The following is a 21105-nucleotide window of genomic DNA, read 5'->3' as shown; positions in this document are numbered from 1 at the left end:
TATATATATATATAGAAGCTTATGGCATAAAGGGAAAAACAATATAAACTGCCCCCAAAGACTTACAAGAAAACTAGTTCTCCGAAAGTTAGCGCATCTGTTATAAAGCATACTTATATAAAAAAAGCTAGCAGTCTAATAGCTAAATACTAATTGCAGGCAACATCCTAATTTATTTGCGTACCTTTCTAAATACATCTGCTGCAATAAATGGAAATTTGAACTTAGTTTTCCCCAACTGCCTGGCTATGAAAACTGTATAAACATGCATCAAATGTACTCTTCATCTGCTGTGCTTTTTTAGTGCAGGAAGTAATTCACGCTAAATTGGGAATATTTAAAGCTATAGAGATTAGCAAACCTGCTGTGTGTAAGGATTATTGAGGGGTTATAGGTGAGGCTACTAAGTTTGCAATCAGTGGTTTGTAGGAGAAATCTGAGCTCAGACAAGAGGAGATGCGGTGGCTTGTTTCATCTCTTGCTGCTTCTCCTTTGTGTTGGCTGCACTGGGAAAGGCTGCTAGGGGAGGAAAAGCCAAGCAAAACACATAGCCGAGACAGACAGTTAACTGCAAATTTGCTTAAGGTAGCTGAAGGCTGATATGTTTAGCACATTATATTTAATAGGCCTATTTTTCCAGCTCAAAGTGACAGGGTTTTGAAACAATTCTATATCACATCCTTCTCCCTGTGCTACAAGTCTGCTGGCTGCAGAAGAGGCAGAGGATGACATAAATGACAAAATAGGAAACTTGTCACCAAGTTCATCAAGTTCTCTCCATTATGAGCAAACAGAGTAGACTTTCTGCTAGGATTTGGGACTCTGCTGGTAACAATGTATTAGTTACATGTGGCTAAAAGTTGTATTTTTCTTCTTCCATTTTTCCTGTGGCAAAAGAACTAAAACCATATTTTTCTTACAAATGACCGCTTTCCTCATCTTATGATGTGTCCTGAAGGTTAGCACCCTGCAACTAAAGTTTTCAAAAAGGCTGTGGGTGTTTGGTGCCAACTGCCATTGACGTATGATGAAACTGGTGAACTTTCACCATCTCAGAAAAAAATAATAATGCTCCAGCTGTACAGCATCCACTGCATGGAGTTTTCATTTAACTGAGTTTTTGGGCACACAGCAATCATTGTCAACATGTAATATGTATGTGGGAATCCTCCAAAAACACTGTCAGCTCTAGATAAAAAGAAGCTTTGTGTCAAACGTGGACTGTAATATTACTTTTTTTTTTTTTCCCCACTTATGTAAAAACGTTTGGTTTAAATTTCTGAGGGTTAACAATTGTTGGCAAACCGACATTTTCAAGGGGAAAATTAATTAGTTTGTAGGTCATTTAGGAAATACTGCCTGAAAATGAAGAATGAGAGATAAAATGTTTTCTAAAGACAGCATACCTTCTTCTGTGAAATGAATCCAAGATAAATCCACAAAAATTAAACTTATTTATTTTTCAGTACAATGCAAATATCCCTTTGCTCAGGTTCTTCACAATTGCCCTCGGTATTTTATCTAACATAGATAACGACCTTTGGGTGTACAGCAGCGTTTCAAATCTGAATAATTCTGAATACATTTGATATATTTCTTAGGAAATTGGTCTTTTAGTCGGGGACTTCGCATTAGCTGCCAATGGCAGTAGTGTTCAGTCATGCAACAAGGATGCTATAAACGAAAGCTTTCCTATAGCCTAATTCTGTCTCACTAATTCCAGTGGGTCTTGGCTTAATCCCAGAGACTAATATTAAAGTGTGCTTCCCCTTGGTTGAATAACTATAAGGAAACAGCATCTTCTGCAGCACAGAGGTTTCTGCCCCTGCTGCCAGATATGTGCAAGCTGCAGGCATTGCTCCCCAGGGAACAAAAGAAGAGAGGTGGGAAATTATTTTCTTTCCCTATCACAACCGCTGATAGACTTCTTGGTAAAGTGCTGCTAATTCAAGGAAACATGCAATTCCTGACACAAAAAAAGTGAACCAGGATGATTCATTCGCAGAATAAGATGCTGGAGTTGTAGATGGACAGCAGGATGTACTCTTTTATCTGCACAGGGAACTATTTAATTGGGATGAAGCCCAACTAAATGGGATGAAGTCTCTCAAATTTTGGACTTTGCCAACAGGGATATCTGCAGGTAAATGAAAGCAGCAGAAGTGTTGTAGTTCCAGTATATCAATAATAAAATGTGATTGATTCCTTTGCTTCTACCTCAACCCTTCCGTTTTCCTGGCAGAATGCACTGTGCCATCCTGCAACACCCCAGTACAGGTTGCACTGCAGCAGCAGAAGCTACTCAGTCTTAAAATGAATAATGAGAGATTTATCTTCACAAGACAGCAGAGTCTGTTTCTATAATAACACTGAGGACAGATTATTTAGATCTTCGGTTTTCTGTTCACAGCTAAATGCAAGGTGTTGATTCTGTACAGCTTCAGGGGTTGATGGTGGGGACACAAGCACAGCACTGCACAGCAAAATGGAACAGATAAGCTCTGCTTTTCTGAATAGCTACACGGCTACATTAAAAAGTTTACTGACTGTTCTCCTCATAAGGAAAATATATTTATTTCCTCTAATTACAAAGGATGTGTCAATTCTCAAATATTCCCAATAGATTTTTCCATTATTGCTAAAACTTCTCCACATAAAAACATACTGCCCAATAACTTACTCCCTTGAGCCACTGTCAGCCCTTCTTCTGTCACCGGCTTCCCACAGCCCTTGGCTGTGCAGGCCTTGACGTAGAACTTGTACTTGGTGCTGGGACTGAGGTCCATGAGCCTCCAGCTCAGCGTGGTGTGGTTGGCCACGCTGATGTCCATCAGAGGCCCAATCTCGTGTGTTTCGTTTACTGAAAGAGAATGAAAAGCAGAGTCAGTTTGCAAAGGTAGCCTCATTATTAGCAAAGAGCAGTGAAAAGTGAATCATAGAATGGTCTGGGTTGAAAGGAACTACAATAATCTTCTAGTTTCAACCCCTTGCTACGTGCAGGGTCACCAACCACCAGAGCAGGCTGCCCAGAGCCACATCCAGCCTGGCTTTGAATGCCTCCAGGGATGGGGCACCCACAGCCTCCTTGGGCAAAGGTAGCATTCGGTCTAATCCTGTTCCACCCTCAAAGAACTCTCAAACCTGATGGCACATTGGGCAGCCAACGCCACTCCCTGCCTGATATTATCCACTCAAGGTCTGCATCCCAGTTACTCAGTGCTTCACAGGCATGTTTTGCACTGAATGAGTTTCAATTCAGTAAAAGGCACCTCAAATTTAATAACCTCCTTAACCGTCGTATATATATATTTGGTATAATTTGTAATTATGAAATAACTGAATTAGCCTGTATGACACGGAACAGAGCATGGCAGCAGTAAGAGCTTACTCAATCAGAAACCTACATAAAGTTTTTTGCTCTGGAAAATGACTTTGCCCTGCCCTCTAGCAGGCTGTGTGCAGATTGCAGCTCAAAACACACTGCTCTGCTGTGTGGCTGGTACTCAGAAACAAAGCCTTTCTCATCAGTCTCTATCTTAAAGGACTCTGCACATACAAAACTATAAAAAAACAAAACAAAACAAACAAACAAACAAACAAAAACAAAAACAAAACCACCACCTAACAGTGCATGAGTTTAAAAAATCGAAGAAAAACAAGGACATACTTATCTGGTATTGCAAAATGTAGCCAGTAATGTGGCCATTGGCTCTCTTGGGAAGTCCCCACGACAGGGTGACAGAGTCCTTGTCAAAGTTCAGGATCTTCAGAAAACGGGGCTGTTCAGGGACTGAAGAAACAGGGATTATCTTACACAGAACACTGCCTCTACATGTATTTGTTTACTGAGCACAAAGATTAGCTCAAAACCTACAGTTCCCCACCTGTGGTTCTATGAATACTGGAGATTTTACAACCACTTCATGAAATCCAGTTGCCTGTTAAGTGAACAATTTCAGTTTATTCCTCTCCATCCCACTTTTTCTTACCTCCTTCCGGAGTTTCAAACACCACAGGAGCACTTTCTGGTCCATCACCCCTGGAGTTGTACGCCAGCACAGTCAAGCGGAATTCACTGAAGGGATCCAGACCAGGGATCATCCCGTAGTTTCTGTCTCCTACAAACGTCAGGAAGTGTTTCTCCGGATGATGCCTTTTTCCATCCAGCATGCTTTTTGTTTTCCACCAACTGACCTGCATTGAGATTGGCATTCCTATAACAAATTACCTTTGTTGGGGCTGAACACCACATTGATTTCTCTCATCGTCCCAGAAATGACAGATTGAGATCTATCATTGACAGAGGATTTATTTAATAGCTGGTTAAACTGCATGCAATTAAAGAGAAATTCGTAACCTTATAGCCTCTTAAATGTCCACGAACTCTGTCCCTTGGTATTCCAAACCAGAAGACTTTGACCAGCGTGCTGTTGACAATATCCACTGAGACGCCGGAAGGAGCGGCATCTGGAACTATAAAAATAGGAGTGCTGCATATTAAAGACACTTACAGGAGCTCAATTTCACACTGTTTATACGCTACAGGCTTTGGTTTTTCAGCTCAAGCTGTGCCAGCTCATGCAATCTTCCCAGACGCAAGAAAAAGCCATTCCACCTGCATCCAGTGGGTGATACGGGCCAATAAACATTATTTTGTGGTATCAGAGCTTTCTGCTGAGGGCTGGAATACAGGGGCACTGGGACATATGAATTTCTATTTATGATTTCCTGTTTTGAGTAATGCTTACAGCAGTGAGAAGATTAAAAAAAATAGATTAACACAGCACTCAAGAAGGCAATCACAACAGTTTTGTGCCTTTTCTTTTACAATCAATTTCATTTTACAGCTAAACTCATTAAACAGTGGGATTTTAATCACTGCACATCACAGACAACTATTACAGAGCAAGAAAAAATATTTTTTATTTTAAAAAGTCTTGATCTACTGACGACTGAATAGCGAGGAAGATTTTCCAGTGATAGAAGCAGATGTAAAATTAGACCCACCTTAGACACACAGTGCAAACAAACACGCCATGGTGTCTCTTCATTCTCACTCTTGCATAGAGGGCAGAGGAATGTATCACCAGAGGTTCCCACTGCCCACACCTCTGACTCAGCTCTGAAGCCTGTTGGTGAAACACTCAGCAGGTGCTAAGTGTCAAACTGAGTATGGTGACTGCTTGACATTCTGCTACACCGTAATGGCTGCTGCAGGAGCTGCAGCAAGTGTAGAGGTGGCTGTAGCATCATGTCCTGACACAGCAGTGGGGAGTGCTGATAGGTTACAGTCAGGTCATGGCTGGATGTTTCAGTAAGCAGCACAACACATGCTGGTCTCAGTTGGTTAAGCCACTGTAGACCTTCCAAAGGCCAGTCAAGCTGTTAGTTTAATTCATTTTGGGGAAAACAGCTGCAAGATTTCAGATTGCGCACGGGATGAGAACTGTCTGACTTTAATAAGATTAATTGGCAGATCTGAAATGCAGAGTGCTCACAAATACCATTGACCCTCCTTTGCCAACTGTTCCCAGCCCCTGCTGCTAAGCGTTTGCAAATGTAATAAGCATTTGTATTTGGGATCAGGGAAGCTTGGAGCCACACACTAGCTGGCCACAAGGCTGCTTACTCCCTCGATGATTTAAATCCTTAAATCCTACAAAAAATATATTCTTTTTTAGGTGGTGGTAGTGCTTAACTACGTTGATTTCTTAAGCAAGGCTGGCATTTCATTACTGCAGCTGGAAACAGTTCTAGTCCTCCAAATCCCTTCTGTTGTCATGTAGTAAACACCAGAGGGGAAAGGCTGCTTTCAGAGATGTTGGGCACTGATGGCAGCAGCAGTGCCATTATCCACTGTCCCATAGGTCATATCAGTTGTCACAGCCCGGTGACATTGGCATTACCTGTGCCACCAGGGAACCATGGAAAGCTGCAGGGCAGAAACCCAGGCTGGAGAGGAGGAGCTGGCCAATAGGGACACAGGGGACAAAGGACAAAATTGGGATTACACATGGAAATGTGGCATCATTTAGAAATTAATTTACAATGCCCAAGAGCTGAGTGCTTGTACTTGGTTCTCAGAGTATAAAGGTTCCCATTACTCACTGTCCTCTCCCGAATATCCAGTGGTAATATTTGGTTCAGGCCCAGCTCCTAAATTATTTATTGCTTGGACCTTGATCTCGTAGGGCACAAAGGTGGGGGTGTTCCTCAGGGTCAGGGAGTGCTTCTTCACTGTTTCCTCATTCCATTCAGTCTCAACACCCCGCTGCCTCCAGCTGACTTTGTACTCCAGCCCCGGCCCATTTCGCTCCATGGACTTCAGTGGCTGTGGGAGAAGGGGAGAAATTAAAAGAGGGCCACAAGTTGGGATTACATATTTATTTATTTATTGCTTCATTTTTCTGGGAAGTAAAACTGCATGTCTTCTCGCACAACTAAAATGCATATTGTGGCATAAAGCTGTTTGTGCCTTTCAGTACAGCTAAAATGCATTTTATCTTGGAATTTTATGTAGCACAGCAATTCGGGTCATTAAAATTTAGATTTGTTCTAAATATGCACAAAATGCTTGAAACTGAGCCTGGACATTTAATGGGCCACTGCTGCGCTACTGGTTTTTACTGATCAAATGAAGAATTCATCACAGCATGGTTCTCATCTAATTAACATGAATTTGTAAAATATTAGAAGACGCGTAGCAAAGGCCTGTCGTGACACATTCTCCAATTGAGTTCCTTTCTCTGAAAAGGTATCTCTTTCATTAATAATGTTAATTGGTCACGTGTGCTCCCCTAAAATGATGGGGGTTGGGGAATACTACACACTACCACACAGCCTACTTTCAGTAATATTTGATTTATACATTATACATATCAAATACATAACATCTGCTGTTTAGCCCAAGCCACACACAGAGCCCAGATCAGCATGCATTGGTCAGAGAAGCTTTCTAACAGGCAGTGCTGGGTGAAGCACCTCCTCAGCCAAGATCCCAAGGCATGGGATTTGCAAGAGAACCTGGAAAAATAAAATTTTCTACTAAAAAATAACTTCTCATTTGGACTTAAAATTCAGCGCTGCTTGACTCTTATTTTGATCTCCCTTAATGCCGCAAATCCTTGGCTGAAAAGCTAGTCACTAATGCTCATCTGGTCTCCTAATCCAAAGTAGGCAGATTAACATCATTTTGCAGCTTTTGTCTGCCAGAAATAGGTTTGGTTTTGTTTTTTGTTTTGGTTTGTTTTTTTTAGCATACTCAGTGCCTAGCATTTCTTCTGGAAAGCATGCAGGACACACACAAATAAATGAATATCCTGCTTAGGACATTCAAATGATTCAACAAGATTTAACAAAGCCTGTCCATCCCATTCTCTCTCTTTAGTCTCAATTTTCACTTTTACTTTTGCCCTGTCTGAGCTGGGAATTATTGGCTGCCTGGCAGGGAGGATGGCCAAGCCTTCTGCCCACTGCTGTTCCCAGCATTGCCCACCCAATGCTGAGCACCACCTCTCTGCATTGCTTCCAAGAAGCAGACTCATCTTCCCTGACCCTGGACCATGTCATCCAGCAAAAAACCACATCCAGATCCAAGTCAACAGAACTAGAGAGCCACCTCCTCTTTGGCATCATTATAGCCTGGTGGGGATTCACACTGGGGAAATGTTTATTGTTTCTTTGCTGCGAGCAGCAGATTGAGAAGTAAATCTTATGTAAATTGAGTTTAATTCAAGCTGCAAAAAATACGGTTCCTTCCACAATTGTTGAAAGTTGTGTTAAATAGAGAAATATATATCTCTCTAAATGGTTGGCACAGAAGCAGTAAGCTTCAAAGCCAGAGAAATTGAAGACTGGAATCCATCCTGAACACTCTGACACAATTCTTTTGACACATGCTTAGGAGCTATATCTGCACTCCTTTAGCTTGGTGGTGCAGAAATTCAAGCTCACGTTCTCTTGGCCAACTGACCAGAGTCATTTTCAAACCCCTAGGCTCAAAGGACAGAAGCTCTGTGCAACTGATCCCCTCTCTCCCTGGCCCTTACTGCAAAAGTTGCTTCGCATGCAAGATGCAGAGGAGCACAGTCTAAGCAACTCTTCATGCCCATACAGGACATCTCTATTTCCTTACAGCCTGCAAAGCTTAGATGTAAAAATTTACCTTTTGAAACAAAAATGAAATTAGGAGAGGAAAGCCAGAAGACGTTTAAGACAACTATAACTTTACCTTTCACTTCAGTATCATTAATGATCTCACCTATGGAATTAGTTAATGCTTCCTAAGGGACGGAGAGATCAAGACAAGGGATTCATTCTCTCTTTTTTTTTAATGTATTTATATTAAAACATCCTGATCAATTCCATGCTTGGCTTGTTGCTTCAAAGGAGAACCTGTCCTTGATACTGTAGCACTGACAGATACATTTGCATTACCTCCCATTTCATCACCATTTCATTTGGTTCAGAAGCTTCAACTCGGATGTTTTCTGGGTTCTTGTCTGGAGCTGGAAACGCAGTTAATAAAGTTAGTTTGCATATTTTTATTTGTAGTTATTATTTAAATGCAAAAAAACCCTTTTCGTATTTCAGCATTACTGAGAGTGAAAGACACCTAAACAAAGAGCGTTCATGAGATTAATTACTTGGATCAGCAAAGCTGCTGAGAATGAAACATGTTTTTAATGCAGTTTTGATTCCTAAGTGCCTGTGTTGTTTGGAGCTACCAGCTAACATGAAACTGTGACTTTTGGATTTCAAAGCACCAGATGTAGGGGGATTATCAGGCTGACATTTTTCTCCCTATGGGGATAGGAAACAGAAGGTGTATCATTAGTGGGGTGCACACAGCTGAAAAGCTGGAGGACCTGGAATTGTAGTGAAAGGAGGAGAAAAGAAAAGGAAGAAAAATGCTGGGAATGTAAAAGCAGGGCTGAATAATTGGCCTCTAAAATGACTTTCAGGGACACAACATTTTCTGTTACAATGAGAAATACACTGTGAATGAACATTTCTGACAAGCCTAGTGCTGCTGAAAGGCTCCCCATAAATCTTGAAGATCCTCTCCAGCATCTGTTTGTCTGTGAAGGCTGCAATAGGCCTTAAAGGTGCACAATCAGCAGAGCTCAGGAAAGCTTTCTGTTGCAGATACCTTGGTAGCAAACGCACTGATAACCACAGCAGTACAAATTCCTCAGTTGGGCATCCTCAGGCTGATGGAGACAGCTGCAGAGTGATCCTCTCTTTGGGCAAACTATTGCTTTGGCACACAGGTTTGGCCAGAAAGCATTTGTGGTGTGCAGAGTGCTTTAGTTTCCTCATCTCCTACCACACACATCGAGCAGAAAAAGCAGCACAAGGGGCCCTGACTTCTTTACACCTCTCAGAAGCACAGGAGGGTAACGCTATTCCCAGCAAAGCACTACAAATATTAACATTTAGAAAACTAGATGGCAGTGTTTACCAGCCGGAGGTGTCACGTAGCGCAGCGACGGTTTGCTGGGCTGGCTCCTTCCGACAGCATTCACAGATATGACACGGAACTGGTAATTGGTGTATGGGGCCAGGGACAGGAGGGTGGTGGTGGTGTTCCCTGGGGCACGGGCCAGCTCCTGCCACCTCCCCGGCTCCCACCGGCTCTCTTCAAACTCTATAATCGACTCTGGAGAAGAGAGGAAAGAAAACAGAGGAAAAAGGACAGCACTGATATCAACTGCTTCTGAATAGCAGGATGGAAATGAACTTACAGCAAATTAACTGTCACAGTAAAACCAATTAAGTACAGCATTGAGCGTAGTTTATTCTGACAGCTGCGATGTGCCATTATGTTAAATGACGTACAATGATGCTACTGAAATCCTTCATACCATTAACAGGGCTGTTGTGGTTGGCCCCAGCTTTCCAAGACAGTCGAACACTTCGGTTTTGATGTTCTGAGAGCTGCAGGTCTTCCGGTGGGTCAGGAACATCTGAGACACAGAAAGACTGTCAGGAGCAAGCCAATTACTTCTGTTTATTCTGGTATTTTGGAAAGGACTGAAACAGAAAGCTCTGGTGAAGACAGTGGTATAACGTCTCCTGATTCCAAAGTGGACAAGATTAGAAAAGCAGGAATTGCTTTGAAAGATCCTGCTTTGTAACAGAGAAACACCCTGAATTGTCTGGCCCTGCTTTCTCTCCCATAAATGCAACATCCCTCTTTAAGTGCATTTCCACTTACTCTCATTACTGTGCAAGGAGCAACATTTTTCTTTTCAAATCATCGCTAAGATCTATTGAATCATTAATAGATATTGACACTGCTCAGCAGAAAGTTATGTCAGCATCACTTGGATTTACTCTCTGCAAACTGGAGTGCTAGAAAGGGCCTCGGCCGTGACAGCTATTGAACCTTGTCTGCTAGAGTGAAAGGATAACATTCATTATCCCAGCCATGGGGATCCATATTAAAAGGAAAGAAGAAAATTCATTACCTGCCAGCTCAACTTGTTCTGTCCTGAGAATATGTTAAGAGTCAGTTGCGTATTTGGTGTGATAACTGCACCGCACCTGCTGGGGACAAGAGTGGGACTGCCCAAGCCCTGAGCACAAGGCTGCCCCTACGGTGCTCTGCCCACATTAAAGCTCGCTTTTCATATACGTGGCTGACAATTTGCAGCCTGATTACATTGGATTAGTTTGGAAATTGGATTGCATAAGGTCTTATGCAAAAAACAATTTCTCACAGGAGGAGGCTGATGGTAACCTCTCATTCCTTCACAATCACACACGCACTGCAGTCCTGAACACAAAGCTGCATTCACCACAGTCTCAGAGCTGATGCAGGAAATGCTTCCTGGTCATGAAGCTACTTTCAAAATTTAAGAATTCTGTGGACCAAGGAAATGAGATTGCAGAGTTCTTGATGGGTGTTTGACCTCCTTCTGCCCGAGTGTTCCAACTACATTTTTGGCTGACAGTGTCATTTCTTTTAGTGAAAACAACTGGCTCAATACACAGTGCTGTCCCTGTCATTGTGAAAGCAAGGAATAGGGAATGGACAGAATTTTTCAGATAATAATCCTGAGTTTTCTTGTGTATCTCAAGGCACATCAAAAGTGTTAAAGGTTATGATTTTTTGTTTTTCTTTCTTTATATTTCTTTCCCATGTTTCCTTGGGAAAAAAAAAATAAATCAGAAAAGCCTAATTTAATCTGCGAGTATTTTGCTGTTTTACACTTGGAGTGTTTATGGGGCTAAAATTCTGTATGTTAATTTGAAGACATCGATGGTGTCTCTTTAAGATACCCAACCTGCTGTCTGTTCGCCCATAATAAAACAAATACATAGAAGAATTCTAACTAAATATTTCTTTTGCCCATATTCTTATACTTGCAGCTATTCCACGCTCAGTTCTTTAGTCATCTCACTAGTCTTTCATTGCAAAAGAAGCCTGAATTTTTCATTTAGAAAGTAAACATTATCTAGGTCCACCAACGTCCACCAAAGATCCACCAAGACCTTTCTTATGTACAATAAACAAGGAAGAAAGAGCAAAAGACTGCTCTTCCTCTACTGCAAATTACCTTTTTAAAAGTGAATAAAGCATGCCATGAAATTTTCATAAGTAATTTAAGATACAGTTTACAAACATATTGAATTATATGGTACTATAAATAAATAACATGCATAGCATCTTCTTAATTTACTATTTACTGAAAAATATCATTCGCTTAAAGTGTGGAAAAAAAATCTTCAATGTCAGATTGTGTTAGCTCTGTTGCAAGCACTGCCAAAAATGAACAAATATGTAAAATTCAAAAAAAAAAAAAACCCCTTGAAATGATAATGACAAAAGTTCCCTGCAAAACAACATTCTAGCAGTTGACTCATGCCCTCAGGTAAGTGTTAGAAGCTGATGGTGCAAAGGATTGTGCATCACTACACAAGTTCATCCCTTTAATTCTGAGTCGTTCTTCAGACCAGCAGGCAGCTGGTAAGGATGCTCAATATGGCCAAGCTGGAGGCTGTCAGGGTCGAGATCCTCCTCTGCTATGGATTTGCTGTTTCCCACTGGCCAATAATTTATGCTCACAGAGATTATTAGTCCTTTTAGATGCATAACTGCTCTTCAAGAGAGTTGGACATCTAAACATCGTCCTTGTGCGTTCCTTCCTCAAAACACAGCTCAAGTGATGATCAGCACAGAAATCTCCAGTAAAGTGCTGTGAAGAACTGACCAACAACTTCAAAGCAGAAGCAGTGCCATATTTAATATGCTATTACACTTCCAGCCTGGACAACTCCTACAGCTCTGGGTGACTCCTGAACTGAGAACAACAGCTACCTAATCTTTGAGGTGATCAACTAAACAGAAAACAGATGCTTGCTTCAGCATTCCCATTTCTGAAAATATAAAAAGATGGCACATTCTTAACTGAGCTTAACAAGTGAGGGCCATGTTCCATCTAGGTGACTGAGGTAATTCAAACGGGTAAGAGAACCAAATAAACAGAAGTGCTGCATCAAGCTGTAGGCATACTAGGAAAATATCTGCTTACCAAGAACAATTAACCGTGTTTTGGCAGTGACACTGTCAAGGGAAGTGCTGGCCACACATGTGTAAATGCCTTGATCCTCCAGCATCACATTTGATATGAACAGCGTGTCCATGTCCATAATTATCCTACAGGGAAAAGAAAGGCACATGCAAATAGAAAAAGTAAAATCTGTAAGACAAGCATACAACAGACTGACACTGTTCGCTAAAAAACTGTTCAGGAAAAGCTTAGTCAAGGAACATTTTGAATAACTTAATTGCACATTAGGTCTATTTATTTTAATGCAATTGTAGTTGTATTATCTACTGTAGCATAGACTATTATTTGCATTTTGTAACCATTTAGACTCCATGGCCTGAAGGTGGCATGTCTTTCTCGTTCTGAAAAGAAACACATTGATATGCATCAGATGAGCATTTGGAACGTAGGGTTTTGACACACTGCTAACAAGGGAAATCAATGATCTTAATGTATAAACTTTTAATAGGGCTGAGTAAAACTGAATGATCCCAGCCCACTGCTGTCATGCCCTGTGCACCAGGGCAGCTGGTACTGATCCAGGCCCCTGGATTCTGCTGGGTTGAAAACTGGGCATTTCCCTGGCTCTACCACCCCACCCTCCCAGGCCTTGGCAGGACCCTCCCCCACCTCTCCTGCATGGCAGTGTTTAGGAAATCATCCCTCTGCTATGTCTAATTAATAAAGATATCTGAGAGCCCAACATGGGGCCCTTCAGACAGACTAAAGGCTGAGCTCCATCCCATTACAATCAATGGAAATAAAAAAGTAGACAGAAATTCAGCCTGCACTTGCACTCCCCTACTCATGTAGGGAAAACTCATTGATGTGACTATATATGATCCTAGAAACAATTTCTATTCACTTTAACATCACAAAGACTTGTTTTGGCCAGCTATAAAACACGGGAAAATACCAGTTCAACTGAAGTGGAAAGACAGAGCTCCAATTGGCCCCAAAAGGGTTAGAGTTTTATTTTTGGGTTAAACCAACATTTACGTGGCATTGTGCCATGATAGTGAGACAGGGTAAATAAAATAATTTGCCAGTCATGGCTACAGATGCATGTATATTTACACGTATATAAAAATGCAGATCTATTCACATGTCAAGTGAAGAATTCTCACAGACAGAAATTTGCATTTCAAGCTATTAAGTTTCATTTTTATTAATACTATTGCTCCAGCACCACACAGCATTATTTCAGCTGAGCTCAAAAAAACTCTTGTTCTTCCCTGCTTACCTGCTGTCTTGTATGCTGCTGACTGACAGCTCATATCCATCTTTCCTCCAGGATAATTTGAAGCTGTTTTTCAAGTGTGAATCATACTCAGACTGACATTTCAATAAAATTGAATGTGATTTCAACACTTGGGGGTTCTTTGGAGTAATGACAATTTTTGTAGCATCTGGTTGATCACAGAAAACACTTCGATTAGGAGAGAGAGATCATTACATCAAATTTTCACCAAGCACTTCACATATAGGAATCAACTTCAGGAGCAACAATCATGTCTTTATCCATCTATCTATATACAAACACTTCAAGCGAAGGAGGCTGGTTTTGAAATGGAGATATGACAGGATATAATTTTCTATCTTGAAAAATTCTTTTTTAGCTCAGTCCAAACCACAGTGTTCTAGATAAAAACAAACATATACACTCAAAAAAAAAAAAAACCCTCAAGAAAAAAAAAAAACAGATAAAAATTCTAGTTAGAAGATTGTCATGAAATGGATGATTAAAAAAAAGCTGGAATATGATTTTTATGTCCAATTGCCATTGAAATAGCAATAGCTTTGGCAGTGAACCAAGAAAAATTATGAGCTTATTAAAGTCAAGTGAGAAAAAATACTGCAATCAAGTTTGTTCTTTTAATTGCCTCTAATCTGAATGCAGAAACAGATGAGTAAGTAGGAAGAAAGCACTTCTCTTTACAGTGAAATATTGCTTTGTGAGAATTTCATTGTACAATTTCATGTTTATTATAACTGTAAAACTTACAAAGCAAAGAGACTGGCCTGAAGTAGAACACAAAAAGACTTTCTTTTTTCTTGAGTTAGTTACACCCAAATGTGAATCTCAGAGTGCATTTGAGGACTTTGCTAACTGAGCATTTAAGTTCTTTCTATTGGCAAGGCCTAATTCCTAAATAACTTTGTATACAACTCAACATCCTGAATCTGTGTCCTCAACAGAAACTATCCACCCACACCATGACCCCCAGGGAACATGCCCAACCAACCACTGAAATACTTTAAAACAGAACTGGAGCTGCACATACGTATCTGAACCTTACAGTCAAAGCCCCCTCACTCATCCTACTGTAATGCACACGGTGTTCACTATAGACATTAGTTAAGTTTGGAAGATAAATGAGGTATTACCTCTTATATCCAGATTTGCTGTGATTGCTCTTTTTCCAACAGAATTTGCAGCCCAGCAAGCGTATGATCCCGAATCTTCCTTCTTTGTTTCTTTGATTTCTAGGGTGCCATTTTTATTTAATTCATAGCGTAACGCTGAGAGTGGCTCTATGCTATCATCCTTAGTCCTAAGAGAATAATAACAGTTATGGCTCATTTCAGTGATTGTAGGAACCATTGTTTCATGGTTAGGGGACAGATGATTTTGTAGTCAGCATATCAGTCTACTCACATGCAGGCAAATCATAAAGGGACATAAGCTTCCTGCAAATGTACAACAACACACTGACAGTCTCTAGCAAGACCTTTAAACTACTCTAACTGAGCCTTTAATCCACAACTGTCATATGTAATTTTATTGCAACTGTCAACTGCTATGTCAATCCAGTGATTTCAAACCATATGGAAACACTTTCAGGTAGATGCACGCTTTAAATTATTGCCTTTCCAACTCAGCAACGTGTCCAAACTTCAAAAGGTGCCAACATTAAACTAAGGCTGAGGAAGTTGTAGCAGGATTCGGCTACATACAGCTTGGTTCTGTTTAATAAATATCCCAGCACCTCTTACACAAGTATCAAGGACTTTCATCAACCTTTCATTTATTTAAAAATTAATTAAAAATATATACGTATCAGGGATCTTGAAAGAGAGTGCACTTAGACAAAGGACACAGATATTGAACACAGTCTTGCTATAAACTGCTAATTTACTTCCTCAAAACCAGCTCATTTTTCAGCGTTTGGGAAGCCTAGATAAACTTATTTCATGTGAAAAAGTCATTCTCAATAGCTTACCATCTAACATCTGCTGCAGGCGAGGCAAAAATTTCACAGTGCAGGAAGGCACTGTAACCAACAACTGCAGCATAGTTTTCACCATCTGAAGTCAGGATTAAGGGAGCAATATCTGCAGAACAGGATGCAAAACAAGCAGCACTACAATTCAGAACTGGGCTATAAATATGGTCCCTGTATCATACCCTTTTCCCACCATAGAGAGGTCAACAGAGCTCTCATAAGCCTCAGTGATAACAGTGGTTGACTGCTGGACATTTCAGATCACTAAATCTCGACTTCAGGATAGAGAACACGCTCAGTTCTGCTTTCTTGTGAGACCTATCTTATCAAATAAGTTCCCATCAATGTTTCTTCAAACAACAGGCTAAGCATCACAACTGAAATTAAAGACTGACAATCCATAATACCCTTAATAATTCAAAAACACAACTGTGGCCACAATCCAGGCCCCAGTGGTCTTAATACATCTGAATTCTAAAGATTTTGAGCCCAAAATAACCACCACGTTGTTAAAAATATCAACACTCAATCTAAGTATTGCTCATCAGAAGGCTTGTTGCATGAGTTTGGACAACACATTTCTTAAAATCTGGGTCAGTGCAGCAGAACAGTGACATGATTACAAACCCAAAGCTATTCCGAAGATCTAAGAGTTATCAGAGTGGGACACCTCAGTTACATCTTTCCTCTAAACACAAAAGAGGTGGGAGACTACTCACTGAGGACATTCACGTTGGCACTAGCAAGGAGGGTACCATGCTTATTACTGGCCTCACAATGGTACACAGCAGTGTCCTGAAGCTGAAGGTTGGTAAGGCTGAGCTCCCCATCAGAGATTCGCCCTCTGAAGGTCCTACCTGCAAAGACCCAGACCATATCAGAAGATGGTGCTAATTAAGAAACATGAAAAAAGACCAGAAGTCAATGAGCATGAGTGCTATCCCACATTCCCAACAGATGGGAGCAGCACTGGGTGAGGGATTCATGGGCACCGCCCCTACTTTATTCAAGACCATATTTAAATAGTTTAAATATTTGAATATTTAAAGTATTAATTAAATAAATCTGAAGTTACGTCTAAATAAGCATCAAACAAGATGCCATTTGGTGCACTGGACTTTGTGCACTCCCTGGGGGTGATACATGTGCATCCCACCCACTCCCAACACGATGATGTCAGAGCTTTACTTACTATCAATGGGCATCCCGTTAAGTTTCCACTGAATGGTTGGTTCTGGGTTGCCGATGGCCTCACAAAGCAGCAAAAGATTCTCTCCTAAGCTGTAAACACCACCTCTGGGCTCCTTAATCCACCGAGGAGGCTCTGCAAGAGGGACATGGCATGTAGCAGGTGTCACAGCCAGAACAGTATAACCCTGCTATTACGGTGGTTCTCCAGGAGATGGCAAATGCTGTCAGCAGTTTCCTGGCAGCCTATTATGCAGCTGCAGTGTATTTCTTGCAAATTGACATTAGAAAAGGTAAAAATTAGCATTAACACACATCAATTTCTGTTCTTCAGCTCTGTAAAATGCAAACGTTGGGGAAAGTGTGAAAGCAATGGGCAGTGTCTACCCAAGTGGAAAACAAACACTGAGGAGATGGGAGGTGAGAGGCTGGGAGGGAGGTAAACTTAATCGTGTCAACATTTTCACAAGGACTCTCAGATAGGAGATTGCTGCCTCTGAAATGACATGAGACTATTTCAGCAAGTCAAAACACAATGCAAACAGCCATTCAGCTGAGAGACTCGCTAGATGTGAGCAAATGCTTTGCATCAGCTCACTCAGGAGGGCAGAGCATGGTGATGCAGGAACAGTGTTGATCACCTCCATCTGCTCATTTCCGTGTGCTGGGGAGATGCACTGTGCTATTCATTCAACAGCCTAGTTTTCCATCGTGTATTCAGCTCAGATGCTCATACATAGAACGTTAAAGCATGCTAAAGCATGCTGAGGCATGGAACAGGAGGACCACCATCCTAAGGAGCAAGTTGCCCACAGGGTGGAGGTAGAGGAGCAGCAGTTGGCTGCTGCGTTCCCTATGCCCTCTCCCCCCAGCACTGCCAGTTAAACCAGGACAGCTCTGTCTTTTGCAGAACAACCTCTGAACATCAGATATCCAGATCTCATTAGAAAAAGGAACGGCCATAAGGGAGGGAAGGGAACTGAGAGAAAAAAAATAAACGCATTAATCTGATGAAAGCTTTCTGCTATCCACAAACCAAACGCATTGAGCCTGCATAAACTGCAGAGGATGGCCTTGATCCAAAATAAAGCCTCACATTTGTCATTACCTCTCCCTGAGAAGCAGCAAAGATCCAAGTTTTAATTCCAGACCTGATGCTACCTCTCTTCTGCTGGCCCTGAGCTGATCGCTGGACTCCTCCATCCCTCTTTCCCTATTAGAAAAAGATGAGCTAATGTGTGGGAAGCATGAGGATTCATTAGTTAATTCTCATAAAATGCTTTGAAGATTAACAGCGCTGCTGTCTGGTAATACATCTCCAGATGCTATCAGTGTGATATACTAGAACAGTGTCATTGCTCATATTCACACAGAGATATTAAAAAAATACCCCTGATCTTTGCTGAACAGATCTCTGCCATTTCCACTTTAGAGCACGCATGAAGAGGTGCTGTTCAGCAACAGCTAAATACAAAGTAAAATTTAAGACACCAAAGCTTATATAAAACTATAACATCTTTGCATTTCATTCACGGTACAGATTTCTTCTTTCTGTAGTGCTGCTTGCCCTCCTGCAGTGCAGCACATGCAACCATACTTGTTATGCTTCCTTATATTTGACTGCAGGAAAAAAAAAAGAAATGCACACAGCAGAACGTTTTGGTTTTACCAATCTCTTTCTTTTTCTCTCTCCTATTCTTCACACTTTCATCAGAAAAAAAAAAAAAAAATAGATCAAAGGCATGGAGGTGAAAAGGAGGTAACGCTCCTGATGATTTTTTCCCCTTACTGTGTCCACCACAGAGTACTTGAGACAGGATGCTTCATTGTTTTGGAGGAGGTCAGACACCAGGCACAGCCTACATACGAAGCTTCCTATTTTCATCTGTCCATTCACTTTTGAAAGTCAACTGCAGATATATTCCACTGCTGCTTTCCTTTCTCAGCACGGCAATTGCTGTGGTTGCCCCAAGGAAGTGATGCAACTGTGAAGTTTCAGTCAATGAGATTTTGTCAAGTATGAAATACAATTTCACAGAAAGGTTGAAGAACTTCTATTCTTTGTGGCTGATATGCTATACCACTTATAAGTACATAAAAGGTAATAATAACAAAATATACACTTACACTTTAACAACAGAAACAACCAGCGGTTGGACAATTAAATTGTTAATCTGCAGAAGTAAAACAGTATGGCAAATGTTTCACTGCATAATATATCCTTACAGGCAAGAGATATAAATGTGGTCTATCTAATCAACAGATTTATACTTTTTATATGAATATAATAAGTCTGAAAACAGAAGGGATCTAAAATGGTAATCAAGCCCATTCTTGTGCAATACACCTACAACACATGGGGTGTTTTTTTTCTTTTTCTGCAAGAGCTGTGTTTCTGAGCAGAGTTCAGATTGTGATCTGGTATATCTTCTAGATCAGTCTAAGCAGACATCTTCCATCCTGTGTTTATGAAGCCAACTAGTGCTGCCTGATGAGAATTGCTTTGCACTTGTGCTTAGTGAAGCCCATCCTTTTTACTCCTGACCATTTTCCCAATTTGTCAAGATCACTTCAAATTCTCCTTGCATCTACCCAAGGTCTGGCAATCCATCCCACTCTAGGGTTATCATCTTCAGATTCATATACAGTTATCACTTTGGGGTCTGCATCCCAGCTGAAACAGCTTCCCCATGAAACAGGGAGAACTACAGCTTGAGTCTCATAAAACCAACCAGCCACCTATCTGCCTCACATGAGTTTCACCTATTGTATTTTTCTCTAGCTCAGTAATGAATGTATTACAAGATACAGCTGCAAAGGCCCTTAGCTATTCTCTCATTACGATAATTAATCATCACATTGTAATGATTATTTCTATTAAAGACAGTCTTGAAGCCTCAGTCAAGATCAAGGTACCATTGGATCAGGCACTGTGATAGTGGCAAGAGTTTGAGGTTATACAGTCCCCCAAGCCTAACATTTAAGCAATAACTGAATAAACAAACATTCTCAGTTAAAACAATTTGAGAGCTTGTTTCCATTTTTTTAATAGTTTGTTCTCTCTCTAACAACAACAGGCTTTTTGTGCCTCTTCCAATGTTCTGGGCTACATCTTCCCTTGCAGAGAGATTAAAATATTCAAGTAGTCAACAAATTTACCAGCTGAACATTTTCATATGCTTGGTAATAGTTGCCTGAATCTTTACCCTTGGAGTACTGTAGGATTAGTAAGTGGGCTGCATGAAAATATCATCACTTCAAACTGTTATTTAGAAATCTGATGTGTTGAGAGCCTAAAATATCAGAAAGAAGAGCGGAAGAAGTGACACAGTGCAGGAATGATAGCGAAGTCTTGATTTATACACCAGCATTAGATTGAGCATAGTTGGCAGTTAATAACTGAGATAATTTTTCTTCCATATTTAATTTTCTTTTCCTTGCATACATCCCTTGAGAACAGCCTGTCAGGCATGAGGATGCCCTACGTCAGCAAAACCTCCCTGAAACGAACTGAAATTAATAATGCTTACTTCCCCCAACTCAAGATTTGCCCTTGAGTGTGCACATGCGAGTTGCAGCAAGAATGATGAACATGCCTATCTCTGATGAACGTTAATGACATTTTCTGTTTTGAAATTACAGGAAAAAAATGCTATTTGTGCTCATGATACTCTGTATGTGAGTTCCTAATAGATAGAATTTCTGTTACTGACACCAGCTAATGTTAGTTATACAAATGAAAAATGAACTCAACAGGAATTGCAAAAGCATTCTTTACACTGCAATGGTTAGAGTGTATTTCTTTCTTTCTTAAAATACTTGCTTGCTAATGAGTAGGAACAATTTGCCTAGAAGATTTCCTTCCTCTAGAGGTGGGGAGAAAGAGGGTCAATAATCTGGACTGCTTAATAAATGTTATTTCCCTGATACTTTAGTTTTTGCAGCTCCTGCAATTTCTTTGAAGGATTCAATTTTTACAGGCAAGAAAATCATAGCCAGGCCAGATTGTTAAAATATTCAGCTAGAGCAGTGATGCTCCAAACCATCTGTAATGATTTCTAGAAGTCAGCACTTCCCCTCCATCGCAGCTGAACACTTGCCATGCTTTGGTATCCTCCTTTGCCTCACTTCCA

At 40.8% G+C, this 21105-nt stretch overlaps 1 protein-coding gene across 8 annotated transcripts in view; it reads right to left on the bottom strand.

Moving 5' to 3' along the window:
• Positions 1-21105, bottom strand: part of CHL1 (cell adhesion molecule L1 like) — a 108223-nt gene that overhangs the window by 10717 nt on the left and 76401 nt on the right. For all 8 annotated transcript variants that reach the window (XM_010718741.3, XM_019620225.2, XM_019620228.2 and 5 more), the window contains 14 exons: positions 16977-17108; positions 16504-16641; positions 15782-15893; positions 14946-15112; positions 13801-13966; positions 12540-12664; positions 9867-9968; positions 9464-9661; positions 8437-8507; positions 6109-6331; positions 4358-4473; positions 3990-4194; positions 3668-3790; positions 2681-2860 (listed from right to left, as the gene is read on the bottom strand). In XM_010718741.3, coding sequence (XP_010717043.1) covers positions 2681-2860; positions 3668-3790; positions 3990-4194; positions 4358-4473; positions 6109-6331; positions 8437-8507; positions 9464-9661; positions 9867-9968; positions 12540-12664; positions 13801-13966; positions 14946-15112; positions 15782-15893; positions 16504-16641; positions 16977-17108 — 2058 coding nt within the window. The remainder of the gene's footprint in view (positions 1-2680; positions 2861-3667; positions 3791-3989; positions 4195-4357; positions 4474-6108; positions 6332-8436; positions 8508-9463; positions 9662-9866; positions 9969-12539; positions 12665-13800; positions 13967-14945; positions 15113-15781; positions 15894-16503; positions 16642-16976; positions 17109-21105) is intronic.

The sequence above is a fragment of the Meleagris gallopavo genome, chromosome 14, assembly GCF_000146605.3.
Source record: "Meleagris gallopavo isolate NT-WF06-2002-E0010 breed Aviagen turkey brand Nicholas breeding stock chromosome 14, Turkey_5.1, whole genome shotgun sequence".
NCBI lineage: Eukaryota > Metazoa > Chordata > Aves > Galliformes > Phasianidae > Meleagris > Meleagris gallopavo.
The sequence above is the reverse complement of the archived record's forward strand: the minus strand, read 5'-3'. Positions and strand labels throughout refer to the sequence as shown.